The sequence below is a fragment of the Emydura macquarii genome, unplaced genomic scaffold (assembly GCF_026122565.2).
Source record: "Emydura macquarii macquarii isolate MOO-44397 ecotype Brisbane River unplaced genomic scaffold, CSIRO-AGI_Emac_v2 contig_2636, whole genome shotgun sequence".
Classification (NCBI taxonomy): domain Eukaryota; kingdom Metazoa; phylum Chordata; order Testudines; family Chelidae; genus Emydura; species Emydura macquarii.
In genome coordinates this window covers 44,605,488-44,617,956 of record NW_027132773.1, presented here as the reverse complement: position 1 = coordinate 44,617,956, position 12,469 = coordinate 44,605,488, and the positions used below count along the sequence as shown (strand labels likewise).

The 12,469-nt window shown below is 40.1% G+C and overlaps 1 protein-coding gene across 1 annotated transcript in view; it reads left to right on the top strand.

Annotated features, from left to right (window-relative positions):
- SEMA3A (semaphorin 3A) overlaps window positions 1-12,265 on the top strand; it is a 197,073-nt gene extending 184,808 nt beyond the window's left edge. The window contains exons 16-17 of the mRNA XM_067564004.1: window positions 7,311-7,453; window positions 11,786-12,265. Coding sequence (XP_067420105.1) covers window positions 7,311-7,453; window positions 11,786-12,241 — 599 coding nt within the window. The 3' untranslated portion in view covers window positions 12,242-12,265. The remainder of the gene's footprint in view (window positions 1-7,310; window positions 7,454-11,785) is intronic.
- The last annotated feature ends 204 nt before the right edge of the window (window positions 12,266-12,469 follow it).

The following is a 12,469-nucleotide window of genomic DNA, read 5'->3' as shown; positions in this document are numbered from 1 at the left end:
CACAAGGGAGATATAGAGAGAGAGGCAAAGCCCCCACCCCCGGTCCTAACACATTCAGTAAAATTTTGTCCCCCGACTGATAGTGCTGCTTCTGCTGCAGCCTCAGAAGCAGTTCAGTGAGGTCTCCTCTCCCTGTCTATAGACAATGGCAGCAGCGGAGGATCCAGCCTGTGGGGGGTAGGGTGTAGGTGACACTGCCTCTCCAGGGCTCTATGCACACTGTCTATGGGGGAGGGGAGATGCCGAGGAGCTCTGGCACTGGGAATGCTGGGAGGAGGATGCCAAAGAGCTGGCTCTGGAGGATGCCATGGGAGAGGGAGCCGTGGTGGCCTGGGGAACCGTATTTGCCACTGCCAGGCCTTTTTTACTGTGCAGCCTGTGCAGGCCCCATCTAGGGGCCTGAATATGCTGCCATGCCCTCAGAACAGCATGGGGTGGGGTGCGGCTGAGCTGGCTCAGTCTGAGGCATCTGGCTGGAGGAAAGGTCCCAGTCTAGCCACCCGGGCATGCTATCATACAATGGAGGGACGGTGGCACAGAAAAGCCTAACACCACTCAGCAATTCAATTGTGTGGCTCATCCTCCGTTCCCCTTGACCCACCTAACTACAGCCCCTAACCCTACCCCCTGGATATGTCTACCCCAATCTCCTGCCTCTGCCAGGATCTCCTCCCCCCAAACTGTTGCCTGGTCTGTTGATTGTTTATTGATTAAGTTATTGATCTAGTTTGCTCAATTAACACACACTGTAATTTGGTAGGTTCTTGTCCCCAGCAGTTTGCAACACTTGTGATTATTACAAAACAATAAACAAAGTCTTATGCATCTTGTGACTTACAGTCACTGTTACTTTATCTACTTATGCTGACTTACTGAGCAACTACTCCCGCTCAGGTTATAAAGTCTTATAATTACGTTAACAGCTTAAGCTATTCACATGGGTCTAGGCCTGTAGGTCTCGTTCAATCCTGCTATAAGTTCCTTACTCCTTATCTTATGATTACCGCTATAATTATTTCATGGCTACAGAACCCCTTGATCCCACTCTACACCATCAGATCCCAGCCCCTAAACTCCTACTTCTGCCCTTGAAGTTCCCATATCAGCCCCCAAGTCTAGGCACCACCCTGCCCCACAGAACAAGAGCCCTTGCCCTGACACGCCTGATCTTGTAGTACCTCCTTACACACACACACACACATTCCCCCTTCACCCCATTGCTCATCCCAATGCTTGTTTTGTCATTTCTTTGTAGATTGCAGAACTGCTGTTTTAATTAGCTAGCAAAGCTGATAGTAGACAATAACATTTTGGGAAACATTTGGTAAAGATTTTACACTTCACTCCACACACACACACCTTGCTTGAGACCCCAAGTGGCTCCCCTGCCTGGCTGAATGTATTTTCATATAGTGTGTTCATCAGACCTTTGCTTTATTAACTGGTTATATGCCAGCAGACAAACCTATCTTCCCACAGTATCCAATTTGCAGCCACACACTTCATAACATCCTCATTCAGAGAATGAGAACTTTACTTTTTGCCCTACATGAAAAAGAACACTTAGATGATACTTCCCTCTGCTGGAGAAAATTGATCACTGTTGGTTTTGTGACATCAGTGATTATTGCTGATGTTGGCTAAACCCCTTAATAAACTTCAGGGATATATAAAGTGGAGATAGCTGAACATGGAGATACCTGGGATCCCACATGTCTACAACTCTTTATAATTACAGCAACTTATCCATGCTAACATTGCTGTATTACATTATACACCTCAAAATATATTGCAGTAGCACTGCTCTTTTTTTAATTGCATACTGCTCAGTCGTAATTTAGAATTCAAGCAAATCTGGGAACCCCTGCAAAACTGTATGAATAGAAATCTTGCCACAAGACCTAAGATCAGTGTGCAACTTGCATGTTTTGTGAGGTCCCAAACACACCAAAGGGTTGGGAGATTCAAAGATCTGTTCCATGAAGCTGACTAATGCTTTCTGGCAACACACACTGAATAAATACATTAAATGATAGAATCATAGGACTGGAAGAGACCTGGAGAAGACTTCTAGTCCAGTATCCTGCACTCAAGGCAGGGCTAAATATTATCGAGACCATGCCTGACAAGTGTTTGTCTAACCTGCTCTTAAAAACCTCCAACGATGAAGATTCCACAACCTCTCTAGGCAATTTATTCCAGTGCTAAACTACTCTGACAGTTAGGAAGATTTTCCTAATGTCCAACCTAAACCTCTCTTGACGCAATTTAAGCCCATTGCTTCTTCCCTGAGCCTCAGAGGTTAAGAACATAAGCAAGGCCATACTGGGTCCATCTAGCCCAGTATCCTGTCTTCAGTGGCCAATACCAGGTACTTCAGAAGGAATTAATAGAATAGGTAATCATTAAGTGATCCATCCCATCACCCATTCCCAGCTTCTGGCAAACAGCAATCCCTGCCTATCCTGGATAATAGCCATTGATGGACCTATCCTACATGAACTTTCCTAGTTCTTTTTTGAACCTCATTATAGTCTTGGCCTTCACAACATCCTCTGGCAAAGAGTTCCATTAGTTGACCGTGTATTGTGTGAAGAAACACTTTCTTTAGCTCATTTTAAACCTGCTGCCTATTAATTTCATTTGATGACCCCTAGTTTTTGTGTTATGAGGATTAAATAACACTTTCTTATTTACTTTTTCCATACCAGTCATGATTTTATAGACTTCTATCATATCCCCCCTTACTTGTCTCTTTTCCAACTTGAAAATCCCCAGTTTTAGTAATCTCTCCTCATATGGAAACTTTTTCATATCCCTTATCATTTTAGTTGCCCTTTTCTGTACCTTTTCCAATTCCAATATATCTTTTTTGAGATGGGGTAAACAGATCTGCACACAGTATTCAAGATGTGGGCGTATCATGGATTTTTCTGGATTTTCATGGATATCATGATATTTTCTGTCTTATTATTTTCCTAATAATTATTTTCCTAATATTTCCCAACATTCCATTAGCTTTTATGACTGCCGCTGCACATTGAGTGGATGTTTTCAGAGAACTATCCACAATGACTCCAAGATCTCTTTCTTGGATGGTAACAGCTAATTTTTTATTTTATTTTATATGTATCGTTGGGATTCTGTTTTCCATTTATCAACATTGAATTTCATTTGTCATTTTGTTGTTCAGTCACCCTGTTTTGTGAGATCCCTTTGTAAGTCTTCACATTCTCCTTTGGACTTAACTATCTTGATTAGTTTTGTATCATCTGCAAATTTTGCCACCTCACTGTTTACCCCTTTTTCCAGATCATTTATGAATATGTGGAACAACACTGGTTCGAGTACAGACCCCTGGGGGTCACCCCTGGTTATGTCTCTCCATTCTGAAAACTGACCATTTATTCCTATCCTTTATTTCCTATCTTTTAACCAGTTACTGATTCAAGAGAAGACCTTCTCTCTTATCCCATGACAGCTTGCTTTGCTTAAAAGCCTTTGGTGAGGAACCTTGTCAAAGGCTTTCTGAAAATCTAAGTACACTGTATCCACTGGATCACACTTGTCCACATGCTTGTTGACCCCCTTAAAGAATTCCAGTAGATTGGTGAGACATGATTTCCCTTTATAAAAGTCATATTGACTCTTTCCCAAAAAATCATATTAATCTATATGTCTGATAATTCTGTTCTTTTACTATAGTTTCAACTAATTTGCCTGGTACTGAAGTTAAGTTTACTGGCGTGTAATTGCCAGGTTTGCCTCTGAAGCCTTTTTTTAAAAATTGGCATTAATGAGAATAATTTTCTCCCTCTTCGTTCTAACAAACTTTTATGTACTTGAAAACTGTTATGTCCCGCCCTCAGTTTTCTCTTCTCCAGACTAAACAAACCCAGAGATAATATCATTCATGTGTTAAAAAAGGACAGTCTCTTATCTGTAACCTCTTTTTTCAAAGACAATACAGAGCAAATTTCACCAAGAGGCCTGGCTGTTTGAGCCATTTGAATATACTTAGAGCAGTATACACATAGTTTATGCACCAACCCTATCTCTTGGGTGTATAAAGAAATTGATTTCAGACCCACAGTAGAACATGAGCTCTGTGAGCCAAATATTGAAAAGTGCACAACATCCACAAATACCGTTTTCATTAAAAGGAGTTATTAATGCTCACTATAACCAGTCACACTTGGCCAAATATTAAGGTTTGAAACCAGGAGTCTCAGCTGTAAAATCATGAACCCTTCTGTTTTAGCTAAAGGACAGTTCCCCAATGGCACCTATAGTGGATTCATTAATCTCTCTCTTTTTTTTTTTTTTTTGGACTCGCCATTAAATGGGGATAAAGATCCACATTTGTCTCATATGTAGTTGCAGCATCAGGGGCCCACAGCATCTCATTGAATTTGGCCTTATATAGAGAAGCATCAGTTTGTAGAGAAATCTTCTTTGTGTAAGTAGTTTCCAATTCTAAGCACTTCTGTTATATCAGAAGTAATGTATTTAAAGACCATATATCAGGATGGTAAATTGATCCTATCATAAGATTCACCTTGGGAATTGCAACATTCTGATAGGATTTGGGTTTGAATTTCATGGCCAACTTCATGGCTTCCATAGCCATCTCATTCTCCTAGCTGCTCCTGTGAACTTTCCAGCTTGTCTATAGGCTTTTCCATCATTTCTAGGCCAGCTTCCTGCTCTCTTGGCCACTCCATCATTTCACCTACCTTCTTGTATTCAGTCTATACCAATACTACCTGACTCTTACAACCCTTTCAGTCTTCATCTTCTGTCTTCTGAATCATAGAAATTAGATTTTTAAAGCCTATTTGATCAGCTGCAACCAATGCAAGATTACTATCTACAATGCATTTTCTTGCAATGCATTTCTTATGTCCTTATTTAAATGAGATCAGTGATGGGGCTTCCATCACTATCCTTGAAGGTTTTCCACAGTCTAAAACAGATGTCACCATTAGTCTTTTTTCTTAATATTCAGCCTAAGTTTTCCTCTGCTAAAATTCATCCCATCACTTCCAATTATACACACAGGGTCACTTCGCACACTTCCAATTCCTCTCTTTTCTTAACATTTTTGTTATTTCCCTACTTCTCCCAGGTTCTACCCCATTCTCTACAACAGTGTTTTGGGCTGCCTTCTGTGTCTTCAAACTTCCCACTCTTTCCCTTTCTTGCCATCACCTGATGATCCCCCAGCCCAAAGCTCATATGACAGTCTCCATAATGCTGCAGTTCCCAGATGAAGCCAAAAAATTTCTTCATTCACTCATTTGTTTACATATCACCCCACTTGGTTGCTCAGAAGGCTTGCAATCCAAGAGAAAAGCAAAGCAATCCACTTTCTCTTTGGTCAGTGTTTATAGAACATTTGATGTTTGGTTACTAAGAGTTGGGTAGGCACCAATTCCTCTCTTTCCCACTTGGAATTTGAGGGATGAATGTCATTAAGAAAGAACATATGATTAGCGTGTCAACATAAGCCACTACCACGGTTTTCTTTCTTCCCTTTGGCGCAGCAGTTCGGCAAACAGACTGTGTTTGCTAAACAAAACAGCCAATATGATAAAGACATTGTGAAATCAAACAACCCTTGACAAAGGATAGCTCTGCAGAGGTTTTTAATTATAAATTCTTCCCCTGTTTAAAAAAAAAATCAGATTCTTTAAAGATTTCCTATACTAAAGATCAAAAGGGTAATATGGAAAGCACCACAAATAATAGCAAAAAAGACAGGAAACCTCATGAGATCAACAGTGTTAAATAGCTTACCAACCCCTTCCTCCCCATATAGCCTCCGTTATTATTGTACTGTTGCCGCGTAAATCCATAACATTTTAAAGAGCTAAGGTGGAGCATTGAAATATGATGCCTTACTGCCTCTGTGGTATTGGAGGAGAATCAAATGCCTTACAAGTCCTATACCAATGTGATATTTCCAGCAGGTTGGTGGATATCATGAAGTATTGTTGTTACAAAAGGAAGTAATTTATTTAACTTTTCTCTTTCTTTTTTCTCACTCCCATAATATCTGTTTTATTAGCCTCATTACATTTCCATAAATTATACCACAAGAGGAAATGATTAACTGAAGATTGTTTCCTCAAAAATGTTATTCCTGGTCATTAACAGCTGCAACAAACTGCAATGCCATATAATCTAAATACATTATTAGGTACTTTAAAAAGCCTCATGTTTTATTACTTTGCTCTAAAGTATTGTGATCGTAAAGCCCAGGAGGCATCATTATAGACATTCCAAAACTATGTCCCAAATGTTCTCATTGCATAAGTTTTGTCATAAAAAATGCTTGTCATGACCTAAATGTTTTTCTTGATGTCTAACAACTAGGGTTGTGCAAAATATTCACTGTGAAATTCATTAACTTCAAATGTCGAGGTTTTGACATTTGGTTCAATTTTTTAAAAAAATATACAGTGACACTTTTGTAGATAGGAACTTTGGCCAAGATATTCCAAAGTGACTATTGATCTAGGGTGCCTCCATTGTAGGATGCTTACTAGAGACATTATACGCAGACCTGATTTTCAGAGGCTATGTCTACACGGCCGGCGGCAAATTCGCTGTCATCAGATCAATTTATCTGGTTCAGTTGAGCAGCAGTGAAGACAAGCTCAGTTGATCCAGAGGTCAATCTAATAAAACCACCTCCCCAAAAAGCATAGCACTGCGTCGACAGGGATGAATTTCCCGTTGGCGCAGCGCAGTGGCGACAGAGCGCTAAACAGAAGATACAAAGTTGACGGGAGTTAGGCAAGCTACTCTGCGTAGCTTGCCTAACTCCCGTCGACTGCCATTGCATTTCACTGGCAGTATAGGCCAGGCCACAGTCTGAGTGCTATTTGTTGTGAGTTTTGTACCCAGTTCCAATTCAATATTAGGGCTTGATTCTGCACTGTCCAGGGAACTGGTATAGTCATTTACAGCCATGCTAAGTGGAAACAAAATGTTGGCATTCTAATGCAGCACAAGCATCCTTATAGACCATAGAATGTGGTGCAATTCAGTGCTATAGCTCTTAATAAAAACAGAACAAACTTTCTCATTCCAGACATGAGTGTAAATGTCTATTAAAGGTGCTAAGCTGTTAAGAATCAGATTAACTGTTGCAGCCTATGCCAATCTACTAGTCTGAAATATCTTTTCAAGATGGAGCAATGAAACTATTTACCAACAGAGCAAATAAATATAACAATTAGGATTTTCTTTGCTGATCATTTTCTTTTTCATTGGGTTTTATTCCTTCTTTTCTTGCTTTACAGATAACCCAAGTGGGCAGAGCCTGAATGAAAAGATTATCTATGGAGTAGAAAACAGCAGCACTTTCTTGGAGTGCAGTCCAAAATCTCAGCGTGCTCTAATTTATTGGCAATTCCAGAAGCAAAATGAGGAACGAAAAGAAGAGGTACAGTACCATGAATTCAAATACATGTGATACAGAATCATAAAAAAGTAGGGCTGGAAGTGACCTTAAGAGGTCATCTAGTCCAGCTCCCTACACTGTGACAGGGCCAAGTATACCTAAACCATCCCTGACAGGTGGCTGTCTAACCAGTTATTAAAAATCTTCTGTGATGGGGATTCCACAACCTCCCTTGGAAGCTTATTCCAGGGCTTAATTATCCTTATAGCTAGAAAGATTTTTCATAACATCTAACCTAAATTTCCATTGCTGCAGTTTAAGCCAATTGCTTCTTGTTATACCTTCAGTGGGCATCAAAATCAAGTGATCACCATCACCTTTATAAGATTGTTATCAGGTCCCCTCACAGTCTTCTTTTCTGAAGACTAAACATGCCCAGGTTTTTTTTTTTTTTTTTATCATTTCCTCATAGGTCAGGTTTTCTGAACCTTTTATCATTTGTGTTGCTGTCCTGTGGATTCTCTCAATTTGTACACATCTTTCGTAAAGTGTGGCACTCCATACTCCAGTTGAGGCTTCACCAGTGCCTAGTACAGCAGGATAGTTACCTCCTGTGACTTAAAGATGATGCTTTGGTGAATACAAAGCACCAGTTAACATTTGGTGAATACAAAGCACCAGACGATGAATGACATTTGCATTTTTGCCATAACATCACACATTAGACTCATTCAATTTGTGATCCACTGTAACCTCCAGATTCTTTTTATCAGTACAACTGCCTAGCCAGTTATTCTCCATTTTGTAGTTGTGCATTTGATTTTTTCTTCCTAAGCGTAGTACTTTGCACTTGTCATTATTGAATTTCATCTTGTTGATTTCAAACCAATTTTCCAATTTGTTAAAATTGTTTTGAATTCTAATCCTGTCCTCCAAAGTGCTTGCAACCCCTCCCAGCTTGGTGTCATTTTCAAATGTTTTAAGCATATTCTCCACTCCATTTTTAATGTTATTAAAGTTCCAAAGTTTCTTATTAAAGAAAATATTGACTAGAATCAGACCCAGGATATACCCCCTGTGGGATTCCACTGGATACATCCTTGCAGTTTGACAATGAACCCCTGATATATCATCTTTGAGGATGGTCTTTCGGCTAGTTTTTCCACCAACTGTATAGTAATTTTATCTAAACCACATTTCCCTACTTTGCTTATAAGAATGTTATGTGGGACTGTGTCAAAAGTCTTACTTTAAAAAAAAAACAAGATATATCACATCTACAGTTACCCCCTATCCACTAATTCAGTAACCCTGTCAAAGGAGGAAAACAGATTGGGTTTAGCATGATTTGTTCTTGAGAAATCCGTGTTGGCTATTACTTATACCTCTATTATCCTATAGATGCTTACATACTGATTATTTAATCATTTGTTCCAGAGTCTTTCCAGGCATCGAAGTTGGGTTAATAATTCCCTGTGTCCTCTTTGTTTCCCTTTTTAAAGCTAGATATATGTTTGTGCTTGTCCAGTCCTCTGAAACCTCACCTGTACTCCATGAGTTCTTGAAGATAATCACCAATGGTTCTGAAATTGTTGCAGCATAGCCTTCCTCTTTCATAACTTCAGCCCTTTGCCTAAACAAGACCAGCCTTTGTTTTAGTTTGCAAAGGGAGTCTTCTCTTTTTCCCTGTCCCACAGTCCACTTTAACAAAATATCTCATCTCTTCTATTAGCCCAGGCTATCTCATTCCATGAATCCACAAAAGATTGTTCTGCCTTCTCAACAGGAAACCTTTACAGTCTTCTCCCTCCCTCCAGATAGCTTGCCCTAAATGACCAAATTGCCCTACCAGATTCCTCCTTCTGCAATCCTCACTGCAGACATTTTTAGGTAGAGATGAGTCTGAATTGGCATTCTGGCTCTGACCCCTCTTGAGCTTTGGAAGAGATCAGATCAGGAGATGAGCTTTGTCTCTTTGTTTCTAGTTTGGAGACACTCCCTCTTGGAGGCACCAGTACCTTTGAAGATTTTTCAGAGTCCTAACACTCACTTCTTATGTGTTCGGCGCACATGAGGCTTTTGCAGTTAGATAAGTTCCCGAGACAGTGAAATCTACCCCTGCGAAGAGGGCAATCACAAAGCATGTTCACTCCTAAACTCCACTTAAACCATCTAATAAGACTTCATTGCTACTAAGATGGTGCAACAGTCTGGTACTTGCCGACTCCACAGGGGTGAATTTCACCTAGACTTCATTGTGTTCCTTTAAATACAGTGTCCCTATAGATTATCTGACCGAGACAGCATTCAGGCAACCCAACAGGAACATTATCAGACCTGTTGGACCTTGTAAGATGGAGAGTCAGGAAGAGGAATCAAAAGCCTACTAGTGGACTGAAGGCTAGGAAAGCACGATGATTTTTCATTAAGGACCATATCACAGAATTGAACACAATCAGTAGACTGTAAGAAGATCTGAGATGTATTAAAATTAGTATATGAAAGAAAAATCAGTGTTTGTTCACAATGACAGTAATCATTACATAATAAACTAATACTATAAATGTATAGCTTAGACTTGTTCATGTTCCACCAGCAGAACAACTAAATAGCTAAATGTTACCCAGTCCTGCAATCATTTTATGTGCTGAACTCTTATTGAAAGCAATGGGAGTTTTGAGGTCCATAAAATTAATTGGGTCCATAAAAATAAAGAAACAGTGCTAGGTATTATTTTTACATTATCACTGTTGTTAAAGATTGTTTACCAGAGTGGTAGAACTTTGGAAACTCTTCCAACTGCACAATTCCAAAGCTGTCTCCTCAAGTTCTCCTCCCATTGCTGCTTTCTTAACTTTTCCAAATTTCCAGTTACCTTCCCAGCTGCTCTAAAACATGCTCATCCTTCTTCTGTACTAACTTGACTACTCCAACATTTCACCAGGAAGCTGGGTTCCAATTGTACCCATCTCAACCTTCTCAATACTTCCTGGGCTTGTCTTTGGCTCTCTGAAATTATAACATCATAGAAATTATTAGACAAAGTAGGTCACTGAATCCAAACTACTTAGCAGTAATTTTGAAGCTTTCGGAATAATAAAATAAACAACAAACAACTGACTAACTAATGCACTATTATTAGTTTGGACCTCCATAGCCCATACTATCTGAGAATCTCAAAACAGTTGCCTTTATGAAGACCACTATATTTATGATTTGCTTTTTAACAAACAACTACAGTGCTCAAGCTGCCATTTTTCACACCGAAAGAAATGTCCACAGAGGCAAAAAGTTGACTAACCCTTCCTGCATTACACTGACATTATTAAAGTAAGGTTTTTTTCCTTCTGTAGTTACTTGCATTACATTGTTACATATATATAGTACCCCCGGGCGTTCAAAGGGATTAGTAGGAACATAGACATCCTCCTACCCAGCAAGGTCACATCATCACATCATTTTTAAGAGAATAACCTTTACCCTGCTGGCTAGACAGCTCTGCGTGAAGCTGGAGTACAAAAATAATTTCTTGAAGAATGAAAATTAAAGGCAACCTGGTACCTGAGTCACAATGGAGGATGAAGGAATTTTTCAAGGAAGTCAGGGAATATATGTTTTCAAACTGCATGCTTAACCGTTGGTCCCATTAGAAGCTTTAGAATGTTTGATTTGCTTTGCTTGCTTAGCTGGTTAAGTATTTCATTATTTAGAACCTTATTTTAGTGGATGACATAATGGATGTGATGCACTCTCTCTAATACCTGCATGTGCACTCAAACACATGCGTGCATACACACACACACACAAATTGTATACCTATCTGAATCACTTGCACAAATATTTTTGCCAGTCTGCTTATTGCTTTTTGTAATTTTAGGCTTAATAACTAGTCGTTTTTTCATGCCTTCCTCTTGTCTAGCACCAGGCTTCCCTCTGCCTGAAGGCTTTGTACTGGGGACCACCATGGTGGGGCTAGTGGATCAGATTCCAGAATCCACCTTCCCACCTGGAAGAATGGCATAGAGCAGGGACCATGGCGCATCTGGTCCATGGTGGCTAGTATCTTCTGTGGACTGTAGTCCTGCCACAACCCACAGTGGGTCTGTTGATTCTGCAGTTTGCATCTCCCATAGCTTGCCACAGTCCCCTCTAACAGAGTGTCCACTGCACAGAGATCCACAGCACACAGGATTGTGCAATAAACCTCCCATGCTTCCTGATCAGCAGATCCTTAGTGGTTCCAAGTGTATTTGGAACCTTCCACAACTACAGAGGGACCAGAAGGACTTTCCCAAAGAACTAAGGATGGTTATAGAATAGTTCTGAACAATTATAAGAGGTAATTGTTGAAATGTTTCCTTTTCTCCAACCCAGATAAAAGTGGATGATCGTTTGATCAGGACAGAACAGGGCCTTCTGCTACGGACCCTTCAGCGGAAAGACTCCGGCATTTATTTTTGTCATGCCGTGGAACATGGCTTCATGCAAACTCTGCTCAAAGTGACCCTGGAAGTAATTGATACTGAACACCTGGAAGAGCTGCTTCATAAGGAAGAGGATGGCGATGGCTCTAAGGCCAAGGAGATTTCCAACAGCATGACCCCTAGTCAGAAAGTCTGGTATAGAGACTTCATGCAGTTAATCAACCACCCCAACCTCAACACAATGGATGAGTTCTGTGAACAGGTTTGGAAAAGGGACCGCAAACAACGTCGGCAAAGACCCGCCAACACCCAGGTGAATACCAATAAGTGGAAGCACCTACAAGAAAATAAGAAAGGTAGGAACAGGAGGACCCACGAATTTGAGAGGGCACCACGGAGTGTCTGAGATGCATTACCTCTAGGAACCTCATCCAAGTAAAAACTTGTATAGACAGTTAACTGGAAAAAAATGCAATATACATGAACTTTTTCATGGCATTATGTGGATGTTTACAAGAGTGGGAAGTTCAAACAATTTCCACCAGGTTTAAATAAAATCCATTTCTAATTTCCTATCAGACGCTCCCCTATCAATCCCCAGACAGTTTCATGGATGAAAATTCACCCTGGATCT